General features: G+C 44.2%; 1 protein-coding gene across 1 annotated transcript in view; it reads right to left on the bottom strand.

Moving 5' to 3' along the window:
• cd109 (CD109 molecule) overlaps window positions 1-24147 on the bottom strand; it is a 265250-nt gene that overhangs the window by 83666 nt on the left and 157437 nt on the right. The window contains exons 21-22 of the mRNA XM_063054966.1: window positions 18707-18922; window positions 10199-10340 (exon numbers count right to left, since the gene is read on the bottom strand). Coding sequence (XP_062911036.1) covers window positions 10199-10340; window positions 18707-18922 — 358 coding nt within the window. The remainder of the gene's footprint in view (window positions 1-10198; window positions 10341-18706; window positions 18923-24147) is intronic.

Here is a 24147-nt window from a genome sequence, read left to right on the forward strand (position 1 = left end):
TCTAGGAAGAGGTGCAGTCAACATTTCAGGCCGAGTCCTGACGAAGGGTCTCGGCCCGAAACATCGACTGCACCTCTTCCTAGAGATGCTGCCTGGCCTGCTGCGTTCACCAGCAACTTTGATGTGTGTTACAGAGAAAATTTGCAAGGATGTTGCCAGGACTTGAGGACCTTAGTTAGAGGGAAAGATTGAATAGGTTAGAATTCATTCTTTGGAATGTAGAAGATTAAGAGGAGATTTGATAGAGGAATACAAAATTATGAGCGGCATAGATAGGGTGAATGCAAGCAGCTTTTTTCCACTGTGGTTTGATGAGACTACATTGAAAGGGTTAAGGATGAAAGGTGAAAAGTTTAAGGAGAACATGAGGGGGAAGTTCTTCACTCAGAGGGTGGTGAGAGTGTGGAATGAGCTGTCACTTCAATTTCAACACAAGAGAAATTTGGATAGTTACATGGATAGGAAGGGTATGGAGGGCTATGGTCTGGGCCAGGTCAATGGCACTGGGCAGATTCATGGTTCAGCATGTACTAGATGGACTGAAGGGACTGTTTCTGTGCTGTAATGTTCTATGACTATATTTCTTATTATAATCTATTGTATATTTTATGTTAGTTTATGTCTTAATTTTTTTGCATATCCTGCATTGTACTTCAGTATTGCATCCTTAACGTCCAGTGAATTGTCATACTTTCTCGACAACGCTATTTGAATCAATTCCCATCGACTGCTCACACACTTGCTTCCATTCTCATTTACAACAGGAAAAAGATTTTGTTCAGAGCAAGGCATTTTCACATGATTATCATCCCAGGCATCTTTGTAGTACATGGGAGTAAGAGTTCGGCATGGACAAGAAGGGCCGAGATGGCCTGTTTCCATGCTGTAATTGTTATATGTTATATGTTATACATTAATTTTATTTCTTATTCTAATTTATATTACATTTTATGTAGTGCACGGTAGTGTTGCCAACAAATAACAAATTTTATGACATTTGTCAGCGATGTTAAAACCGATTCTAATTCTGATACTGTTGCTGGAGAAAATCAATGAGTAAGGCAGAATTTGTTAGGGGAAAGCATCAGTGAAAGGTTGAGACCCTCCTTCTGAACATTGCCAGAAATTCCAGATTTTACAAGATTTCCAGTTCTGCAGTGTGTTTTCTCTTTTTGCTGTTTCTCTCTCCACAGATGCTGCGTGATCTGCTAAGTATTCTGTTTTTATAAAATAGAACGTTACAGCACTGCACAGGCTGTTTGTCCCACAATGTTGTGCTGACCTTTTAACCTACTCCAAGATCAATTTAACCTTTCCTTCCCACGTAGACCTCCATTTTTATGTTATCCATGGGCCCACCCAGGAGTTTCTGAAATACCCCTAACCCTCCTGGCAGGTGTTTCAAGCATCCAGTACCCTCTGTATGAAGAACTTACCTCTGACTTCCCTCCCCATCACTGTACTTTCCTCAAAACACATTAAATTTATGCCTCCTGATATTTGTGATTCACATTTTTAGTATCCTGAGTGTTAGCAGTTTTTTTTCAAACCACTAGAGAGGGTGAGAAGTTAAAGGTTTAAGGGGGACCTGAAGGACAACTTTATCACTCAAAGGGTAATGGCTATATGGAATAGGCTGTTGGAGGAAGTGGTTGGGGGAGGGAGGTACTATTGCAATGTTTAAAAGGCATTTAGACAGGCACATGGATAGAAAAGAATTTGGGCCAAATGCAGGTAAATCGGACCTGTTCAGGTAGTCAAATTGGTTAGCGTTGGCATGCAAGGGTTGCGCCGAAGAGAGCTTATCTGTGATGTGTAACTTATATATATTTCAAATGTGGTCTAATCAGAACTGCATGGAACTGCAATATTACTTTACAGTTCTTGAATTCAGTTCCCCGACTAATACAACTGTGTAGGGTGATATGAGGGATTGATGGGGTTGGCAGCTAAAGACCTTTTCCCAGGGTGGATGCTGCTAATACAAGAAGGTATAATTTTAAGGTGATTGGAAGAATGTATGGGGGGATGGCATCGGTATGTATTATACACAAAGGTTTGTACACACATGGAATGCCCTACCAGGGCTGAAGTTAGAGGCAGATACATTAAGGAGGTTTAAGAAACTCTTAAATAGGCACATGGATGATAGGAAAATGGAGAGCTAAATGGGAGAGAAGTGTTAGATTAATCGTGGTGTAGGTTAAAAAGTTGGCACAACATCGCGGACTGAAGAGCTTGTACTCTGCTGTAATGTTCTGTGTTCTTTGTTGCCAACAGGAAGACCAAGCTTATTAATGTCAAGTTTTGAGGAGTGGGTTTGGGCATTCCAGGAACTATTAACAAACCGCTAGAGGAACTTATCAGGTGAGGCAACATCTGGAAAGGGAAATGAGCATCAACGTTCTGGATTGAGATCCTTCAGAGGGAAAATAAATCAGTATGACGGAATGGGGGTGCAGATTTGACTAAATCTGTTCCTATGCCTTACAGCATTATAAACACATATACTGCCCTGAGATTCATTTTCTGGTGGACTTTCACAATAGGTGCAAGAAACACAACAGAATCAATGAAAACGCACAGAGACACTGACAAACAACCAATTTGGAAAAGAAGACAAACTGCACAAATGTAAAATAAAGAAATAATGCTGAGAACATGAGTTGTAGAGTCCTTGAATCTGAGTCCATAGGTTGTGGAATCAGTAAATTGTTCCAAATCAGAGATGTACTATTAGGCTGGAGAGCCATTACATTGGAGAGGGTTCAGAGAAGATTCACGAGAATGATTCCAGGAATGAAAGGGTTACTGTATGAGGAACGTCTGGCAGCTCTTGGGCTGTATTCCCCGGAGTTCAGGAGAATGAGGGGGGATCTCATAGAAACATTCTGAATGTTAAGAGGCCTGAACAGATTGGATATGGCAAAGTTATTTCCCATGGTAGGGGAGTCTAGAACAAGAGGGCACGGCTTCAGGATTGAAGGACGTCCGTTTAGAACAGAGATGCGGAGAAATTACTTCAGTCAGAGGGTGGTAAATCTGTGAAATTTGTTGCCATGAGCGGCTGTGGAGGCCAAGACACTGAGTGCATTTAAGGCAGAGATAGATAAGTTCTTGATTAGCTAAGGCATCAAAGGGTATGGGGAGTGGGGGTGACTGGAAGGATTGGATCAGCCCATGATTGAGTGGTGGAGCAGACTCGATGGGCCAAATGGCCTGCTTCTGCTCCTATATCTTATGGTCTTATGGTTTTATAGGTTGAAGCCTTGTCTGTTCTCTCCCATAGATACCACCACACTAATTATACAGTACTATAATAGCAGCATTTAAAAGATACTCAAATGCAGTGATCCCCAACCACTGGGCCACGAGCATTTGCTATCAGACCGCTCGGAAACGATATGATTTGATGTTATGAGAGGATATGAGCCAGCTGCACCTTTCCTCATTCCCTGTCACGCACTTTCGAACTTGAACACCACCTTCCCCCGGTAAGCTGGACCGCAAGAATACCGTTGATATTAAACCGGTCCGCGGTGCACAAAAGGTTGGGGACCCCTGCTCAAATGGGCACCTCAGTAGGCAGGGAATCTTCCATTCATTATGTGCTGTGTCATTTGACATTGGTGATTATGGTGTTTCCATGACCATGGTTGTTCTTGGCAAATTTTTCTACAGAGGTGGATTACCATTGCCTTCTTCTGGGCAGTGTCTCTACAAGACGGGTGACCCCAGCCATTATCAGTACTTTTCAGATTGTCTGCCTGGCATCAGTGGCCGCATAACCAGGACCAGGCACCAGCTGCTCATACAATCATCCACCACCTGCTCCCATGGCTTCGCGTGACTCTGATCAGGGGGGCTAAGCAGGTGCTACACCTTGCCCAAGGGTGACTTTCAGGCTAGCGGAGAGAAAGACTGTCTTCCGCCTTCTTTAGAAGAGATGTATCCCCACCCTGCTACCCATTTCTATGTTTTACCGCCTTATAAACAAATGTAGGACCCTGTGATTCATTTTCTTGTGGACATTCACAGTGGATACAAAGAAACACAGTAGAATCAATGGAAAGAACCAATGTGCAAAAGAAGGTAAACTGAGCATATACAATAAATAAATAAATAAACAGACAAATGTTGAGAATATGAATTGTAGAGTCTTTGAACATGAGACAATGAGCTGTGGAATCAGTAAATAGTTACAACTCAAAGATCTGTCATTATACTGAAGGCTCGTCAGTTCTCTACCACAGGTTCCACCACACTACCTATAGAGTATTATGATAGCAGAATTTAAGAGGTGTTTAGCTAAATACCTCGGCAAACAAGGAAAAGAGGGACTTAAGCAAAAGATATCCTACTGGTACGATCTTGGAAATCTTTTACAATTTCATCAGCACTAGAAAGGAAGGGGGGAGAAGCCAGAAATGGTGTCATGGTCTTCATCAAGATTTCAGCCTGAATCTTTGACTATGCATTTCTCCCCACGGACGCTGCCTGGCCTGCAGAGCTCCTCTGCCATTTTGCGTGTCATCCCAGATTCCAGCATCTGCATAATCTCCTGTGTCTCAGTGCGAGAATGCTTGTTCCTAGAAGGTCAGTGACCTTAGCTGGTTAGTGCTGCATCTGCAGGACCAATAGCAAAGGAGACTCAATCCAAGTGAGAATGTAAGATGGGAAACAGACCGCACTATTGATCTGAAGTCTGGCAAGAACTTAATGCTCTCGGGAGAAGGCAAAAAGAAAATTAAAATGGAGGGGAATGCATTCTGTATCTGCCTACTTCGGATGAGATGATTGGACACAGATGTGTACTGCAAAATATTTGTATCCAGAAGGGAGGAAAAGGAACCAAAAAGTTTTGTAACAATAAGATACAGAGCCCAAAATAGAACAGCTGGCTCAGGGTGATATTTAGATGAGAAACACATGCTTCACAAATCTAGTAGCACGAATACTGATTGATGTTCTGGGAACATGATATCCATCTCCACGCCCACCTGCCCTCCATCTTACGTAACTTTATGGCCGGCACAGTAGTTCAACAGCAAGCACATCGCTTTACAGCCACCAGCGATCAGCGATCTGCGATCAGGATTCAATCCCTGCCGCTGTTTGTGAGGAGTTTGGACGTTGTCCCTCTGGCAACGTGCGTTTCCTCCAGGTGCTCTAGTTTCATGCCACATCCCAAGGGTGTACTGGTTAGGGTCAGTAAGTTACGACACGCTATGTTGGTGCCAGAAACATGGTGACACTCGCGAAGCCGACCCCCAGCGCATATTTCTGACTGCATTGCTTGTTGACACAAAATGGCTCACAATACTCCAACTACAGTTTGACTCTCAGCATTATATGCTTTCATATTCTAGACCTCTTGGAATGAATGTTAACGTTATGTAAGCCTTCCTTATCACTGAATCAATCTGCAAGTTTACCCTAAAGGGATGCTGAACTAAGACTCCAAAGTCCCTTTGCACCTCCGACTTTTGAATTTGTGCCCAATTATAAAGTAATATATAGTATTATTCTTCCTGTCAAAGTAGATAACCCCACACTTCTCTGTGCTGTATCCAATCTGTCACTTAGAGTCATAGAATCAAAGAGAAACAGGCCCTTTGGCCCACCCAGTCCATGCCGAACCATTTAAGCTGCCTACTCCCATTGACCATAGCCCTCCATAACTCTACCATCCATGTACCTATCCAAACTTCTCTTAGACATTGAAATCAAGCTCACGTACCCCACGTGCTGGCAGCTTGTCTCACATTCTCACAGCACTCTGAGTGAAGAGGTTTCCCCCCCATGTTTCCTTTAAACTTTTCACCTTTGAATGGAACTGATTTTATTTCCTACATCCTTCACATACATGAGGAGTAAAATTCTTTACGTTATGTCTCTGTCTGAATGGGCAATTTATAGTAATTTGTAGTAAATAGTATGTACAACAGGACAGTCAATATAGCATAGAAATATTATTTTATCAGCGTGAATTAATCAGTCTGATGGACTGGTGGAAGAACCTGTCCCTGAGCCTGTTGGTCCTGGCTATTATGCTGCAGTACCGTTCCCAGATGGTAGCAGCTGGAACAGTTTGTGGTTGGGGTGACTCGGGTCCCCAATGATCCTTCGGGTCCTTTCTACACACCTATCTCTGTAAATGTCCTGAATAGTGAGAAGTTCACAACTACAGATGCGCTGGGCTGTCCACACTACTCGCTGCAGAGTCCTGTGATTGAGGGAGGTACAGTTCCCATACCAGGCAGTGATACAGCCAGTCAGGATGCTCTCAATTGTGCCTCTGTAGAAGGTCCTTAGGAGCTGGGGACTCAGGCCAAACTTCTTCAACTGTCTGAGGTGAAAGAGGTGCTGTTGTGCTTATTTCACCACACAACCGGTATGTACAGACCACATGAGATCATTGGTGATGTGTATGCTTTCACTCTTAACCCATGACCTCTAGTTGTAGTCCCACCCAATCTCAGTGGAAAAAGCCTGCTTGCATTTATCCTATCTATATCCTTCATAATTTTGTATATTTCTATCAAATCTCCTCTCAATTTTCTACGTTCCAAGGAATAAAGACCTAACCTATTCAATCTTTCCATCTCACAGATTCTAAATTCTCTCCAATGTATCAAACTCTAGAGGTGTCAGGGGTGACTGCGTTGGTAGCATTCCACTCCTAATGAGATCTACTGATGCGCGATATGGATGCATCTTGCCTGGAGGCATCAGTGCTTCGTATGACAACTGCTCCACCTGTGACCACAAATAAACTGCAGAGGGTTGTAGGCACGGCTCAGCGTATCATGGAAACCAGCCTCTCCGCCATGAAATCTTGTCAGTTCTTCTCACTGCCTTGGTAATCATCAGCATTAAGTGCCATGGGCAAGCATGATAGTTTCTACCGGAATAGTTTGCCATTGGCTTCTTCTGGGCAATGTCTTTACAAGACCTCAACCATTATCAACACTCTTCAGAGTTTGTCTGCCTGGCATCAGAGATCGGATAACCAGGACTTGTGATGTGCACCGCCTGTTTCCATTGATTCATGTGACCCTGATTGTGGGGGCTAAGCAAGTGCTACACCTTGTCCAAGGGTGACCTGCAGGCTAGCAGATGGAAGGACTGTCTTACACCTCCTTTGTTGGAGATGTATCTCCACCCTGCCACCTGTAATGCTGCCTTGGTAATGCAGCCTTCATAATCAAAGATCCTATAACCTACCTGCATTGCACTTTCTCTGTAGCCGTTACAGTTCATTCTGCATTGTTATAGCACAGCACAGTACAGCACAGTACAGGCCATGATGCTGCGCCGACCTTTTAACCTAAGCACGGCAAGGTAGTGTGGTGGTTAGCACAATGCTTTACAGCACAGGCCGTAAAAACTGGGATTGATTCCCACTGCTGTCGGTACATTCTCCCTGTGATAATGTGGCCTTCCTCCCGCTACACCAGTTTCCTCCCACCTTCCAAAGGTGTAGAGTTAGGGCTAGGGAGTTGTAGGCTGCCATGTTGGTGTCGGAAGTGTGGCATCTCTTGCAGGCTGCTCGGCACAATCTTCACCGATTTGATTTGAAGCAAATGACGGATTTCACGGTATGTTTCAATGTATGTATGACAGATAAAGTTAATCTTTAATCTTTAAACTACTCCAAGATCAATTGGATCCCTCCTTCCCACATAGCCCTCCAGTTTAATTTCATCCACGTGCCAGCAAACAGTGATTCCTCTGGCGACATCTTCCAGAGAGTCAATCGTTTCAGTTTTTCTATGTCTTCTACTTATTCTTTTTATCTTAATGTTGTTTTTGAAATGGTTGGAGCCTGTGACTTATAGTCTGAAGTTCAATCGAGTGAGCTAGCACTCTGCTGTCCAGAGAAAACATCAAGAGAGAAATGCGAGCATGAGCTACCATGAGGAGAAGCTCAGAGATGAGATGAGGAGCCATGATAGACCTCATCTCTTTCCGATTAAAGTGTTGAGGATGATTGAAACATTGAGTCAAATGTAGAGGAGAGCAAGTGGTTCTCGAAGAGGCCTCTGGGTTCCATTTGCTGCCCTATGAGCAGCCACTGGTTCAAGTTGCTGCCCTCAGAAGGACTGTTGTTCGAGTCGCTGCCCTCCGAGGGGCCACTGATTCGAGTCACTGCCCTCAGAGGAGATGCTGGGTCCTGACGCTTTTGAAGCTGTTATTGAAACTCTGAGATTTATGGATTAGATTGTAGTTCAAACCATTCGTAGTTCATATTGGCATCTTCCAGTTCTGGGTTTTTTTTGAGTTTCTGCCCATTATTTCTCATTGCCAATTAGTGGACTGAGGGTTTGGGGTTTGATATTCTTGTCGTTTCTCCTATTAGTTTTTGTGTGAGGGAGGGGTTTGGGGGGGTTGGAGTTTACGAGTTTTTGTTTCTTTTTCTTTTCGTGTTGGGGGGGTGACTGATGTCTTTCTTTCAATTGCTTCTATAGTTTTCTCTGTTTCATGGCTTTCTGGGGAAGACAAATCTCAGAGTTCTATTCTGCATACATACTTCGATATATTGTTTCATTTCTTAATGCATGCATTACTAAATGACAATAAAAGAGGACTGCATATCTTCATAATCTAATCTGAATAAAATGAACCTTTGAACCTTTGTGCCTTTGATATTGTTTTAACTTGTTCCTTTAATTTGTTTTAATTTGTGCCTTTGATACTGTTTTACCTTGTTCTACCTCAATGTAATGATCTGAACTGCGTGAACACTTAGCAAGTCAAGCTTTTCAGCGTAGATATCTTACTTAGAGATACAGCACTGTCATAGACCTATCTGTCCAACAAGTCTGCGATGCCCAACTACACCCGCGTGTCCAATTTCCTTCTCTGTATGTAGGAAGTTTGTACATTCTCCCCGTGACTGTGTGGGTTTCCTCCGGGTGCTCCGGTTTCCTCCCACATTCTGAAGACATACGGCTCAGGAGTTTGAGTGGTCCTACGCTGCTGGCATTTAGACTAACGATGAAGGTCCTCCATCTTTAGTGGTGTTCAGAACTTCCTTCATCACGACAGGAACTTCATCTCGGCTATCACTACCGTCAATCATGCAAGCCCAGGGTGGAGACTCAGGAATACCATCACACTCAGATGTCGGATGATTCTTCACTGCTGTTTCCATAATGATTTTGTTTTGTTAGTCAGGTTTGTTAGCCCTGAGCTGCAACCCTAAACCCGGAGGATAGGTGGGCCACTCTTAGTCTGTCCTCTACCTTTTGACCCTGCCAAGAGCCAAAGCGTAAAGCCCTGACTCCAGCCAACGGAGCTCTCTGGGTCATTGAAGTGTTCAAGCCTCCTCTTGGAGGGGGTTCATTGGTCGCACGGGTATAATTGGGCGGTGGATAGAGTGGATGGAGGGTGCCTGGATCGTGACATCAGGGTGGTACTGAAAGCTAATAAAACAGAGGCCCTTAAACTCTTAGATCGGCACCTGAATGTGTAGTGAAAGATATGGGCATCGTGTAGGTAGGAGGCATCGTTTTAGCTAGGTGCGTAATACACGAGATTCTGCAGATGCTGGAAATCCAGAGCAACGCACACAAAATGCTGGAGGAACTCAGCAACTCAGGCAGCATCTATGGAGATGGATAAACAGCTGATGCTTCTGGCCAAGACCTTCATCAGGACTGGAAAGGAAGGGGGAAGACACCAGGAAAAGTTTGGGGAGATGGGAGCAGTTCACACTGGCATGTGACTAGATGAATCATAGAAAAGTACAGTGTAGAAACAGAACTTTCGGCCCATCTAACTCATGCCAAACCACTTAAACTGCCTACTCCCACTGACCTACACCAGGAACATAGCCCTCCATACCCCTACCCTCCATGCCCTATCCAAACGTCTCTTAAATGTTGAAATTGAGCTTGTGTGCACCACTTGTGCTGGCAGCTTGTTCCACACTCTCATAAGCCTCAGTGAAGAAAGTGGGTGGGTGGGAATGAAGTAAAAATAAAGTTTAATTAGCTTGACACAATACTATTGGCTGCAGTGCCTGTTCATGTCCTGTCCTGTTCTATATGCTATGGTCCCGCGTTGTAGCAGAAGGTTTAGTGAAGGGTGAAGTCCAGTTGCACGTTTTGAGTGGAAACTGATATTTCGTAAGTTCAGTTACACTGGAGCAGGCAGCTCAACGGTGAAGACACGCAGGCTGTCGTCTCCTTACCAATCACAGTGATGTAAGCCCTCTCGCTGCCTTCCACGACATTCGGGGGAAAGGTGAACTGCACGTCCTTGGTCCAGAGCTGATCATCATCTTCCGGCACAATGAGGAGGGCCTTGGAGAATGACTGCTGTATCCCTTCAGCCTGGAGACAGAGAGAAGCAAGCACGGTGTTACACATCCTCAGACACATCACAGTATGGGGATCTCCAATAGGCTCAAAGAGTCATTATGAACTACAGCACAGAAACAGGCTCTTCAGCCCATCTAGTTCATGTTGAACTGTTATTCTGCCTACCCCCAACAATACACACCTGGACCATAGGCCTCCAAAATGGTGTATTGAGGTGTAGAATTGTTACTTTTCTTGTAGTTTAACTTTCCTGATCTTGTTTGTAACTTTATATAATCAACTACGCTCAGTGGCTACTTTATAAGATACACCTGCTTGTTAATGCAAGTATCTAATCAGCCAATCATGTGGCAGCAACTCAATGCATAAAAGCATGCCGACATGGTCAAAAGGTTCAGTTGTTATTCAGACCAAACATCAGAGCAGGGACAAAAGGTGGTCTAAGTGACTTTGACCGTGGAATGATTATTGATGACATGGAGGGTGGTTTGAGTATCTCAGAAACTGCTCATCTCCTGGGATTTTCATGTGCAACAGTCTCTTCAGTTTTACAGAGAATGGTGCGATAAACAGAAAAGAAACATCCGGTGAGCAGTAGATATGTGGGCGAAATTGCCTTGTTAATGAGAGAGGTCAGAGAAGAATGTTCAAGCTAACAGGAAGGCAACAGTAGCTCAAATAACAACAGTGATGTGCAGAAGAGCAGCTCTGAACTCACAACACATTGAACCTGAAAGTAGATGGGCTACAGCAGCAGAAGACCACAAACATACAGGAGGTATCTAATAAAGTGGCCACTCATTGCATATACATGAAATTGTTTGGTGAATTTTTGCAGCAATTACATTTGCTTCTGTGTTTTTTCCAGAAACATCCTAGTTTTCAGTAGCAAGTGTCACACCATTTGAATCTGGCTTTTATAGGTTAATTGTTATCACTGAATTATTTGATAATCTCTAGTCTGAGTATGAGACGATCATGGCTGCTTTTTCCTTTGTCTTTTTTTTGTTCATGTAACACTTAATAAAATTGCTAGCAATAAGTTTTATGCCTCATCCTTGACTTCCAAAGAACCTGTGGAAGTCAAAAGCATCAGTATACAACAGTACCCCTCCTATCCATGTACTTCTCTTAAATGTTGTAATCAAACCGACATCCACCACATCTGCTGGCAGTTCATTCAACACTCTCACCACCCTCTGAGTGAAGAAGTTCCCCTTCATGTTTCCCTTTAAATATTTCACCTTTCAACCTTAACCCATGATTTCTAGTCTCACCCAACCTCAGTGGAAAAAGCCTGCTTGCCTTTACCCTATCTATACCCCTCATAATTTTGTATACCTCTATCAAGTCCTCCGTCATTCCCCTGTGCTCCAGAGAATAAAGTCTTAACCTATTCAACCTTACCCAATAACTCAGGTCCTCAAGTCCTGGCAATATCCTTGAAAGTTTTCTCTGTACCTGTTCAACTTTACTGATACCTTCCATACAGGTAGGTGATCAGAACTACGTTAAAGGTCCATGAAATAATGATGGCCTTTGGTTTCGGGGCAAGTCATAGAGCAAATCAAGGTTCAAGATTGTTTAATGTCATTTCCAATACACAAGTGTAAAGGAGAATGAAATAATTGTTATTCCAGATCTGATGCCGCACAAAAAACACAATAAAAAACAGATTAATAATTAAAAACACAAATCATATAAATATACTGTAGCTTACATACACAGACAGACTGTACCTCCATAAAGTGACACTAGGCACAGGAGTGTATACATAAATTGACTCTGACAGGAAATGATTAAGTAGTGGTGGTTGGGGCTGTGGAGAGGTGGGTTAATGGGTGGAGGTGTTGACCAGCCTTATTGCCTGGGGAAAGTAACTGTTTTTTGAGTCTGGATGCTATGTAGCCTCCTCCCTGATGGGAGTGGGATAAACAGTCCGTGGGCAGGCTGGGATCTTTCATGACGTTACAGGCCCTTTTCTGGCACCTTGAAGGTGGGTAGACTGGTGCCGGGACGCGTTGGGCAGTTCTGAATACCCGCTGCAGTACGGCGACGCAGTTTGTGAGGATGCTCTCTAGAAGGATGTGAGTATGGATGTGCAGACTCCAGCTCTCTTCAACCTCCTCAGAGAGCTTTCCTGATTTTGTAAATTGGGATGAATATGAAATTCTCAGAAACGTTAGTCCTGTAAGAGGCCATTTGCTTCACGTAGGACATTGAATACAGAACTCTCCGCCAGAGGAACAATCCCTTCAGCCCCCGTGATGCCAATCTATCTAATCCCAAACACAAGACATTTTACGGATGCCGGAAATCCAGAGCAACACGTACAAAAAGCCAGTTTGTCCTCCTTTGCCTCTCCTCACCTTCTTATTCTGCCTTCCAGTCCTGATGAAGGGTCTCAGCCTGTTAGTTCCTCTCCAGAAATGATACTGCTTGACCTGTTGAGTTCCTCCAGCATTTTGAGCAGAGTCCTAGCATCTGCTTGCATACGGCTGACTATATATCTTTCGATTTTCTGCCTGTTCACGTGCCTGGTGAGATGTCTCTGAAACATTATCATTGTCTGTCCTTTCACCATCTCCCACAGGAGCAAATTCAATGCTCTCTCTATTCTCCTTGTGTGAAAAAAAAGTGCCTCATAAACTTGCTTTAAAATTCACCCTCACTACCCCCCTGCCCCCAGCAACCTTAAAGCTATCGAGCATTTGACATTTCCACTCAGGAGATTGCAGATGGGTCCCTACTTAAATGGAGTCATGAGATTTCAACATAGAACATGGAACAGGACAGCTCAGTACAGGCTCCGTGGCAACAATATTGTGCTGACCAAGATCATTCTAACCCTTCCCTCCCGCATAACTCTCCATTTTTCTTTCATCCACAAGTCTCTTAAGCGTCCCTAATGAGTCTCCCTCTACCACCAGCCCGGAGGCACTTCCCAGGCACCTAACACTCTGGGTAAAATCCCGACCTCTGACAAAGCCACACTTTCCTCCAATCTCATTAAAATTATGCCCCCTTCCATCAGCCCTTTTCGCCCTGGGAAAAGGTCTCTGGCTGTCCACTCAATCTATGCTTCTTATCATATTGTACACCTCTATTAAGTCACCTCTCATCCTCCCTTCACTCCAAAGAGCTCAATCAACCTTTCCTCATAAGGCATGTTCTCTAATCCAGGCAGCCTCCTGATAAATCTCCTCTGCACTCTCTCTAAAGCTTCCACATCCTTCTTATAATGAGGTGACCAGAACTGAACACAATATTCCGAGTCACAAGAGCTTCTGCAGATGCAGGAAACCCGAAGCAATACGCACAAAATGTTTGACGTACTCAGCAGGTCAGGCAGTATCTCCGGAAATGAATGAACAGTCGACGTATCAGGCCGAGACCCTTCACCAGGATGACATTCCAAGCTACGTCTAATCAGGGTTTTCTAGAGCTGCAACATTATTTCACGGTTCTTCAACTCAATCCCTTGACTAATAATGTCCAACACATCCCAACGTAGAGTGGAGGGATGTCAGAAGTAAATTTTTTACACAGAGAGCAGTGTGGTACACCCTGCCAGGGGTGGTGGTAGAAGCAGATAGATAAGAGATATTTAAGAGACTCTTATATAGGCACTTGGATGAAAGAAAAAAATAAGGTTTACATGGGAGGGATGGGCTAGATTTATCTTGGAATAGCTTAAAGATCGGCACAACATTATGGGTCAAAGGGCCTGTATTGTGCTGTACTGTTCTGTTCTCTAAGTTCTTCCGCACTGTAATCCTGTATCTCTAAATTTCTTCACCTCCCCCCCTCCCCATTGCTGTTCTACATCCCTTTTTCTCCTCAGTCATGTTCCCCTCAGAGGCTTCACACATAATTTAACAGGCCCTGCTTTGAAGCAGATACAATAGCTATCTTCTGCCTCGTACCTTTCCCACATATCCACTGATTTGGCTGAGAGGATTATCCCTAATTGCTCAGCTTGCTTGAGGCTTTTTATAAGTTTAGATCCAGCCCGATACTCGTGGTCCAAGTTAAACAATCCCCTTATGCCTGCATTGCAGGGAGAGCTCCCAGAATTTTAGAGATCTGGGCCATGCATCATCTGTAACACATTTGTAATATCTGAACCAGTTCAGCCCTCTCACTGCCGCACCTTTAGGTAAACCCCAGCGGGTCCAACTGTGTTGCTAGGATTCCAAATATTGGATGTTTCATCATGTTCAGCTGGCTTCAGTGAGGCTGTTACATCTCGTTAACTGTGGCCCAGTGGGTAACACTCCTCTTTCTGAATCCTACGGTCAGTGGTTCAAATCCCCCTCAAAGACTTGGATGCAAAATCATCACAGGCCCTGGGGGCTGCCATTCCATTGAGATATGAACTACAAGGAGATATAAGAGAAGGCTGGACAAACTCGGAGGTTGGAGTGTTGGAGGCGGAAGGGAGGCCTGATTTTGGACAAACTTGAGTTGTTCTCTTGGAGCATCAGAGCCGGAGGGGAGGCCTGATCAAGATTATAAAAATTATGAGAGGCATAGAATGGGTGGACATCAGAATTTTTTCCACAGGCAAGAATTGTCAAACATCAGGGGATATGCTTTTAAGTGTTACCCACCGGACTTCCAGTAAGATGGCGATGCGTTCACATGCAGCAGCCTCTTGGGGACAAACCAAAGGTGCTTTTTTCTTTGTTAACTGTGTTTATTATGATCACAAGACAATTCTACTCCAAGAACTCATCAGTGAGCAGCTGGTTGATCAGACTAGCTGGACTGGTGTCAGCGGTGCAGCCAGCCGGGATGGCGGTAAAGGAGACGATCAACATGTCAGAGAAGTCGGTCTGGATGTCAGAGGAGCGGTTTGGGTTTTGTTGAACTGACCTGGCTGCAGACTATGTTGCTTTCTGCTAGTCAGAACCATAGAACCATAGAACACTACAGCACAGAAAACAGGCCATTTGGCCCTTCTAGTCTGTGCCGAAACATTATTCCACTAGTCCCATTGACCTGCATCCAGTCCATAACCCTCCAGACCTCACCCATCCATGTACTATCCAATTTATTCTTAAAATTTAAGAGTGAGCCCGCATTTACCACGTCAGATGGCAGCTCGTTCCACACTCCCACCACTCTCTGAGTGAAGAAGTTCCCTCTAATATTCCCCCTAAACTTTTCCCCTTTCACCCTAAAGTCATGTCCTCTCGTACTTATCTCTCCTAATCTAAGTGGAAAGAGCCGATTCACATTTACTCTGTCTATACCCCTCATAATTTTGTAAACCTCTATCAAATCTCCCTTCATTCTTCTACACTCCAAGGAATAAAGTCCTAACCTGTTCAATCTTTCCCTATAACTCAACTCCTGAAGACCCGGCAACATCCTAGTAAATCTTCTCTGCACTCTTTCAATCTTATTGATATCTTTCCTATAGTTAGGTGACCAGAACTGTACACAATACTCCAAATTTGGCCTCACCAATGTCTTATACAACCTCCCCATAACATCCCAACTCCAATACTCAATACTTTGATTTATGAATGCCAGGATGCCAAAAGCCTTCTTTACAACCCTGTCTACCTGTGACACCACTTTCAGGGAATTATGTATCTGAACTCTCAGATCTCTTTGTTCCTCCACACTCCTCAGTGCCCTACCATTTACTATGTATGTCCTACCTTGATTTGTCCTTCCAAAATGCAACACCTCACACTTGTCTGCATTAAATTCCATCTGCCATTTTCTGGCCCATTTTTCCAGTTGGTCCAGATCCCTCTGCAAGCTTTGAAAGCCTTCCTCACTGTCCACAACGCCTCCAATCTTAGTGTCATCAGCAAACTTGCTGATCCAATTTACCACATTATTATCTAGATCATTGATATAGACAACAAACAACAATGGTCCCAGCACAGATCCTTGAGGCACACCACTAATCACAGGCCTCCAGTCTGAGAAGCAATCATCCACTACCACTCTCTGTCTTCTCCCACACAGCCAATTTCGAATCCAGTTTACAACCTGTCCATGGATACCTAATGTCTGAACCTTCTGAACTAACCTCCCATGTGGGACCCTGTCAAAGGCCTTACTAAAGTCCATGTAGACAACAACGACAGCCTTTCCTTCATCTACTTTCTTGGTAACCTCCTCAAAAAACTCTACAAGATTTGTTAAACACAATCTACCACACACAAAGCCATGCTGACTATCCTTAATCAGCCCTTGGCTGTCCAAATACTTGTATATCCAATCTCTCAGCATGCCTTCCAATAATTTACCTACTACTGATGTCAGGCTCACCGGCCTGTAATTACCTGGTTTACTTTTGGAGCCTTTTTTAAACAACAGAACAACATGAGCTACCCTCCAATCCTCTGGCACCGCACTCGTGGCTAAGGACATTTAAAATATTGCTGCCAGGGCCCCTGCAATTTCTACACTAGCCTCTCTCAAGGTCCGAGGAAATATCATGTCAGGCCCGGGGGACTTATCTACCTTTATTCATTGTAAGGCAGCAAACACCTCCTCCTCTTTAATCTCCATATATTCCATGACACTACTGCTTGTTTCCCTTCCTTCCATATACACTCTACCAGTTTCCTGAGTAAATGCTGATGGAAAAAAATTGTTTAAGATCTCCCCCACCTCATGAGGCTCCGCACATAGACAACCACTTTGATCTTCTAGGGCACCAATTTTGTCCCTTACTATCCTTTTACTCTTAATATAGTTGTAGAAACCCTTCCGGTTTACCTTCACATTATCTGCCAAAGCAACCTCATGTTTTCTTTTTGCCTTCCTGATTTCCTTCCTTAGTATTTTCTGACATTTTCTATACTCTTCATGTATCTCATTTGTTCCTTGTTGCCTATGCCTACTATACACCTCTCTCTTTTTCTTAACCAGATCGCCAATATCCCTTGAACCAAGGTTCCCCATGCCTGTTAACGTTGTCTTTAATCCTGGCAGGAACATGCAAACTCTGCACTCTCAAAATTTCACCTTTGAATGCCTTCCACATACTGAACATATCCTTGCCAGAAAACAACTTATCCCAATCCACTCTTGCTAGATCCTTTCTCCTCAAAATTGGCCCTTCTCCAATTTAGAACCTTAACTCGAAGACCAGACCTATCCTTAAACATAATTAACTTGAAACTAATGATATTATGGTCACTGGACCCAAAGAGCATCGGAATTGGTGTAGGAAGGCAGCATGCAGTGTAACCGAAGACAATTGTCTCGGGCACTTCACTTGCAATCGCAAGACTCTGTTGGACAGTGATAGTGTAAGTTGCTGCAGGCCTGTTACCCTTGTCTGCTGGTGGGACGGGTGACGTGGGAGCTGTGTAGCCTTGGCTGTAGCGAGGATTAGGCCTCAAGCCGCAGGCTTGCCTGTTGCTGCAGACCAGGTAAGGAAATGCCAGTGGCGGTACAGCATGGCCTCCATACTCAGCAAGGGCTGGCCTTTCCTACCAGTGCTACCCTCCCATGTTCAAGTGGTGGAATAATAGGCTAGATTGTGTGCATCTGCCCACTGCCAGGAGACTGTATCATCAATAATGGGACATGTCACTGAGGGTCTTAGAATATATATACTTATATAGACATATAGATTTTGTATCGAAAAGACAGGCAGGACGGCATAGACGGTGGTGTGACTCTGATGGTAAGGGATGGAATTACATCTTTAGAAAGAGGCGACAAAGGGTCAAAGAATATTGATTTTTTTTGGGGTGGAGTTAAGAAACTGCAAGGGTGAAAAGAAACATTATGGGAATCATATATAGGCCTCCAAATAGTAGCTTTTAGATATACATGTGAATATGAAGAGAATGGAATGATATGGATGATGCGCAGGAGAGAGCCATTTGGTATAAATTGGCATTAAGATCAATATTCATGTACATCTAAACATACATTGTACACAAGCATTGTTTGCATTAACAACCAACACACCCAAGGGTTTCACAAATGCAAGAAACTCTGCAGATGCTGGAAATCCAAGCAACACACACAAAATGCTGCAGGAACTCAGCAGGTCAGGCAGCGTCTATGGATTGAACAAGCAGTTAATGTTTCAGGCCGAGCCCCTTCGTCAGGACGGCTGAGATCCTCCAGCGTTTTGTGTGTGTCACCCATGGATGTGCTGGGGATGAACCACAAGCGTCATCACACGTTCCAACATAACCTGCCCACAATACTTAACAGAACAACACAGAACACTACACCACAGAGTACAGCAAGCAACAAAACAGGTCCTGTTCCTCCCTCTCACCCACACTCATACATGGTCCTTTAAACCACAAGACACTCCGTCATCAAGATGAACAGTTGATATTTTGGATCCTGGATCGGGGCTCAGAACTAAATCGAAATCTTACCTTCACTAGAATGTGCTTGGTGACAGCATCAAATGCAACCGCAGTCTTGGCCTTCACTGTGATAGGAACCTTTCCGAGAACCTTTGGAGTGACGGGGAAGTAGAACACGTGGGCTTCCTGTGTCCTCACGGACCCATTTTGGCTGTTCAGCGCAGTGTCCTCACTTGGCCCCGTGGTAAACTCAAAGAAGTCACCCAGCTCCACGGTCACCTGAACCTATTCAGAGAAGACCAAAGCTATCTTTATTGAATGATCAGCTTTCCATCTCCTGATTTATTTAACTTTTCAATAGGGTAAACTCAAGCTCGCAAATTGGCCCAAGTGGGATTTGAACCCACGTCCTGACTGAGTATTCAGTCAGGGCCTTTCAGTCAGTGTGGCTGTAATCTGCTCACTTGGCTGCAGGAAGACCAAAGCCCAATGTCTGTGAGCAGAGATGTGCACTAAACCATGACAGGCATAGTGAATCACACCATCTGATTTGGGTCCAGCCAAGCAGAGTTCACTGCTAAGAAGGCCCACAAGCGCTTTTATTTCTTGAGAAAACTAAAGAAATTTGGCCTGGATAATTAATTAATTAATGGATGAATGAATGAATGAATGAATGAATAAAATGAATAAAATAAAATAAAATAAAATAAAGTAAAATAAAATAAAATAATCCTGACCCGGATCTGGGCCGTACCCTCCAAACATCCGGACCTGCCTCTTGGTTTTTTTGCACTACTTTGCTTCCCATTTTCCTATTTTCTATTTATGATTTATAATTTAAATTTTTAATATTTACTAATTTTAACTATTTTTAATATTTAATATTTGTAATCCAGGGAGTGTGAAGCGCAGAATCAAGTATCGCTGTGATGATTGTACGTTCTAGTACCAATTGTTTGGCGACAATAAAGTATAAAGTATATAGTATCTTTTATCCGGGGGAAAAAAATTGCCCATTATGCCACTGGCATTCAGGGCAGCAGTGAAGTTCCTTCACCTCTGGTGGTGCCTGGGGCTTCCTTTACCCTCCCAATAGCTTCTTCTCCGTTCTCACGACTATCAGTCATACAAGATCCAGGTGGAGACTCAGGAATACCATTGCATTCAGATATAGAGAGAAACTTCATTGTTCTTTCTGTAGCAATTTTGTTTTACCAGTCAGGGTTGTTAGCCCTGAACTGAACCATGAAACTGGACCATGATTAGTCTGGCCTCTACCCTTTAATTTGTTTGGCATGGTTGACCTTACCAAGAGCCAAAGTATAAAGCCCTGACTCCAGCCAACAGAGCTCTCCGGGGCATTGAAGTACACACTGCTCCAAACCCTACGACAACGCTGTGGTTCTCTTGGAGGATCCAGAGAAGGGGAACTTCAAAAAGGAGGGCATAGTTTTAGGGGAGAGGTGAAAGGTTTAAAAGGGCCCCGAGGGGCAACTGCTTCACACAGCCAGAGGTACGTAACATGGATTGAGCCACCTGCAGAGGTGCATGAGGCAGAATAACATCAGCATTTAAAAGATATTTGGATAAGTACAGAGATGGGATGGACTTAGAGGGGTAAGGGCTAATGAGAGCAAGCGGGACTCCCTTGGTGGGCACCTGGGTCAACATAGATGAGTTGGGCTGAAGGGCCTGTTTCTGTGCTATGTTTTTGTGTAGGAAGTCCAGCCACTGAACCTTTCACTAACCACACCACTGTTTCGAGTTTTTTCCAGTATTAAGCTCTGACTGTTCACCACAGGTCTGTGTTTCCTTCTCCCAGAGGCCCCTGCGCTCTTGACCTTAGCTAACTCAGTTCAAAATACAAAGTATATATAATCATTTGCAATGTTAGGTGGCGGGGTAGGGATACGTCTCTACCAAAGGAGGTGTAAGGTGCTCCTGCCCTCCATTAGCCTGCAGGTCACCCTTGGGCAAGGTGTAGCACCTGCTTAGCCCACCTCGCCCCCACCCCACGCCCGACCAGGGTCACGTGAAGCCATGGGAGCTAGTGGTGGATGGTTGTATGAGCAGCTGATGCTGAGTTAGGTAATCAATGTCAGGGATTGCATAAAAAGAGTTATATTTCAATCAGGACCACGATCAAGATTTGAAAGGCAGAGCCTCGTGGCAATTTCTTGGGGTTTAGGAGTGACCAATCAATGAGAGGGATTTAACAGAAAGAGCGAGTATAACTAACTCAATGGCAGGCCCAGCGGCCATTCATTTGAGTGTGCCAGTGTGTAGATTGACTTTAGCTCATCAACCTTAAGCCTGATTTATACTTCTGCGTTAACTCGACGCCGTAACCTACACAGGTGGCCAACGCGCGTTGCGAGCACTTATACTTGTGCGTTGGTGTGTCTGCGTCGCTCTGCAATTCGCACAAGTCACGCATGCGCACACTTCTGCCCGTGCAAGGCTTCATGGTCATGGTAGTCTTTCTCGGGGTAAACAAGAAGCGAACGTCTTTTTTCGTAAAAGCGAAATGTGTCCTCCATAATTTCGGAGGTCTGTAAAGCTTTATGGAAAGCATTGCAGCCAGAGTTCCTTCCCTGCCCTTCAGTCGCCCAATGGGAAGCTATTGCAGCGTAGGAGGAAATGCGATGCTACCAAGCGGACCAATCACAGCTGTTGCAGTCTGCATTGCCGCGATGCAAGGTTACATTTTGGGAGAGGTGCACGTCGCGGCAACGCAGGCTCTGGCGTAGGGATCCACGTCGGCTTTGCGTAGAGTTTGTGGTGACGCAGTACTTACGGCGTCGCGTTGACGCAGAAGTATAAATCAGGCTTTAGGCGAGATCAGGCTTGGGCGAGGTAAAGTATCTGATAAGTTTCTCTCTTTCTGTTCTGATATGTCCATTCCTTGTTGGTTAGGGCATGGCAGTGTAGTGAGAATGGCTCCAGGAGCAGTGTTTAATACTGCGTTTGGGATGTGGGGATTTTGGGAAACCGCCAATCTCCCGGATAAACACAACTGCCCCAGGTGCACTGAGCGGCAGCCATTGAGAGAACTTATCAGGGAACTGGAGCTGCAGCTCAAAGACCTTCAACTCATATGGGAGAGAATGAGAAGGTGATAGACAGGAGCTACAGGGAGGTAGTCCCTCCTGCATTGCAGGAGACAGGTAACTGAGTGACTGTCAGGAGAAGGAGGAGAAATGCACAGCCAGTGCAGAGTACACCTGTGTCTGTTCCCCTCAATAATAATTATACAACTTTAGAGACTATTGAGGGGGATGACCTACTGGGGAGAGCCACAGTAACCGGGTCTCTAGCACTGAATCTGGTGTTGTGGCTCAGAAGAGCAGAGAGGTGAAGGGGATGGCAGTACTAATAGGAGATTCCTTAGTCAGATGAACAGAGATGTGGGTGTGATAGAGACACCCGGATTGCATGTTGCCTTTCTGGTGCCAGGATCAGGGATGTCTCGGATCGTGTCCATGGCAGCGTAAAGGGTGAAGGTGAGAGCCAGAAGTCTTTTGTATATCGGCACCAAGGACATTGGATGACAAGGTGAGGAGGTCCGAAGAGAGATTTTAGGAAGCTAGCTAGAAAACTGAAAAACAGGGCCTTCAGTGTAGTAATCTCTGGATTGCTGCTGGTACCACATGCCAGGAGGGTAAAAATGAGAGGATTTAGCAAGTGAAGGTGTGGCTGAGGAAGTGGTGCAGGGGAAAGGGGATCAGATTGATGGATCATTGGGATCGCTTCTGAGGAAGGTATGACCTGTACAAAAGGGACAAGTTACACCTGAACCCGAGGGGGGTCCAATATCCCTCAGGGCAGGTTGGCTTGAGTAGTTTGGGAGGGTTTAGACTAATTTGGCAAGGGTATGGGAATTGGAGTGATAGTGCAGAGGATGCGGCAGTTGGTTTATAAACAGAGACGATGTGTAGTGAGACACCAAGCAAGCAGAGGCTGATGATAGGGGAAAATTACAGTCAACAGGATGAGTTGCAATGTAAAAAGTGGATACAATCAAAAAGGGTGAACACAGGACTGGAGGTGTTGTGTTTGAATACGCACAGTATACAGAATAAGGTAGATGAACTTGTAACACTGTTACATATGCCATGTTTGAAGTTGTGGGCATCACTGAATCATAGCTGAAATATGATTATAGCTGGAAGCTTAATGTCCAAGGATACGCATTGTGTCAAAAGGATAGGCAGGAAGGCAGAGGTGGGTGGCATTGCGCTGTTGCTAAAAAAGTGAAATCAAATCCTTAGAAAGTGGTGACATGGGGTCAGAAGGTGTTGAATCGTTGTGGATAAAACTAAAGAACTGCAAGGGTTAAAAAAAAACCCTGATGGGAGTTGTATACAGGCCCCCAAACAGTAGTAAGGATGTGGTCTACAAATTACAATGAGAGATAGAAAATGTATGCCAAACGGGCATTGTTACGATGGGGGACTTCAATATGCAGGTAGATTGGGAAGGTCAGGTTGGTGCTAGATTACAGGAGGGGGAATTTCTAGAATTTCAGGATGGCATCTTAGAGCAGCTCATGGTTGGGATAAATAGGGGATCAGGTATTCTGGATTGGGTGTTGTGCAATGAACCAGAATTGATTGGAGAGTTTAAGATTAAAGAACCCTTAGCAGAAAGTGATTATGCTGCAATCAAATTCACCTTGAAATTTGAGAAGGAGATGCATGAACTCAGTCTTTTCTCCTTGGAGCAATGGAGGATGAGAGGTGACCTGATAGAGGTGTACATGATAATGAGAGGCATTGATCGTGTGGATAGTCAGAGGCTTTTTCCCAGGGCTGAAATGGCTAGCACGAGAGGGCATAGTTTTAAAGTGCTTGGAAGTAGGTACAGAGGAGATGTCAGAGGTAAGTCCTTTACGTAGAGAGTGGTGAGTGCATGGAATGGGCTGCCAGCGGCGGTGGTGGAGGCAGATATGATAGACTCCTATATAGGTACATGGAGCTTAGAAATATAGAGGGCTATGGGTAAGCCAAGGTGGTTCTAGGGTAAGAATATGTTCAGCACAGCTTTGTGGGCCGAAGGGCCTGTATTATGCTGTAGGTTTTCTATGTTTCAGTATTACACTAGAATAAAGGGAATTACAGAAGCATCAGAGAGGAGTTAGCCAGAATTGTTTGGAAAAGTACACTGGCAGGGATGATGGCAAAGCAGCACTGGCTGGAATTTCTGGAAGCAATTCAGAAGGCACACGATATATACATCCCAAAGAGGAAGAAGTACTGTATTCTAAAGAAAAGATGACACAGTCATAGCTAACAAAAGAAGTCAAAGCCAAAAAGAGGACATATAATGAAGCAAAAATTATTGGGAAAATTAAAAGATTGGGAAGCTTTTAAAAGCCAAAAGAAGCCAACCAAAAAAGTTATAGAACATAGAATAGTATAGCACATTACAGGCTGTAATAATAATAACAATAATAATAATAATCTTAACATTACATTATTAAGAAAGTAAAGATGGAATATGAAAGTAAG

The sequence above is a fragment of the Mobula hypostoma genome, chromosome 8, assembly GCF_963921235.1.
Source record: "Mobula hypostoma chromosome 8, sMobHyp1.1, whole genome shotgun sequence".
Classification (NCBI taxonomy): domain Eukaryota; kingdom Metazoa; phylum Chordata; class Chondrichthyes; order Myliobatiformes; family Myliobatidae; genus Mobula; species Mobula hypostoma.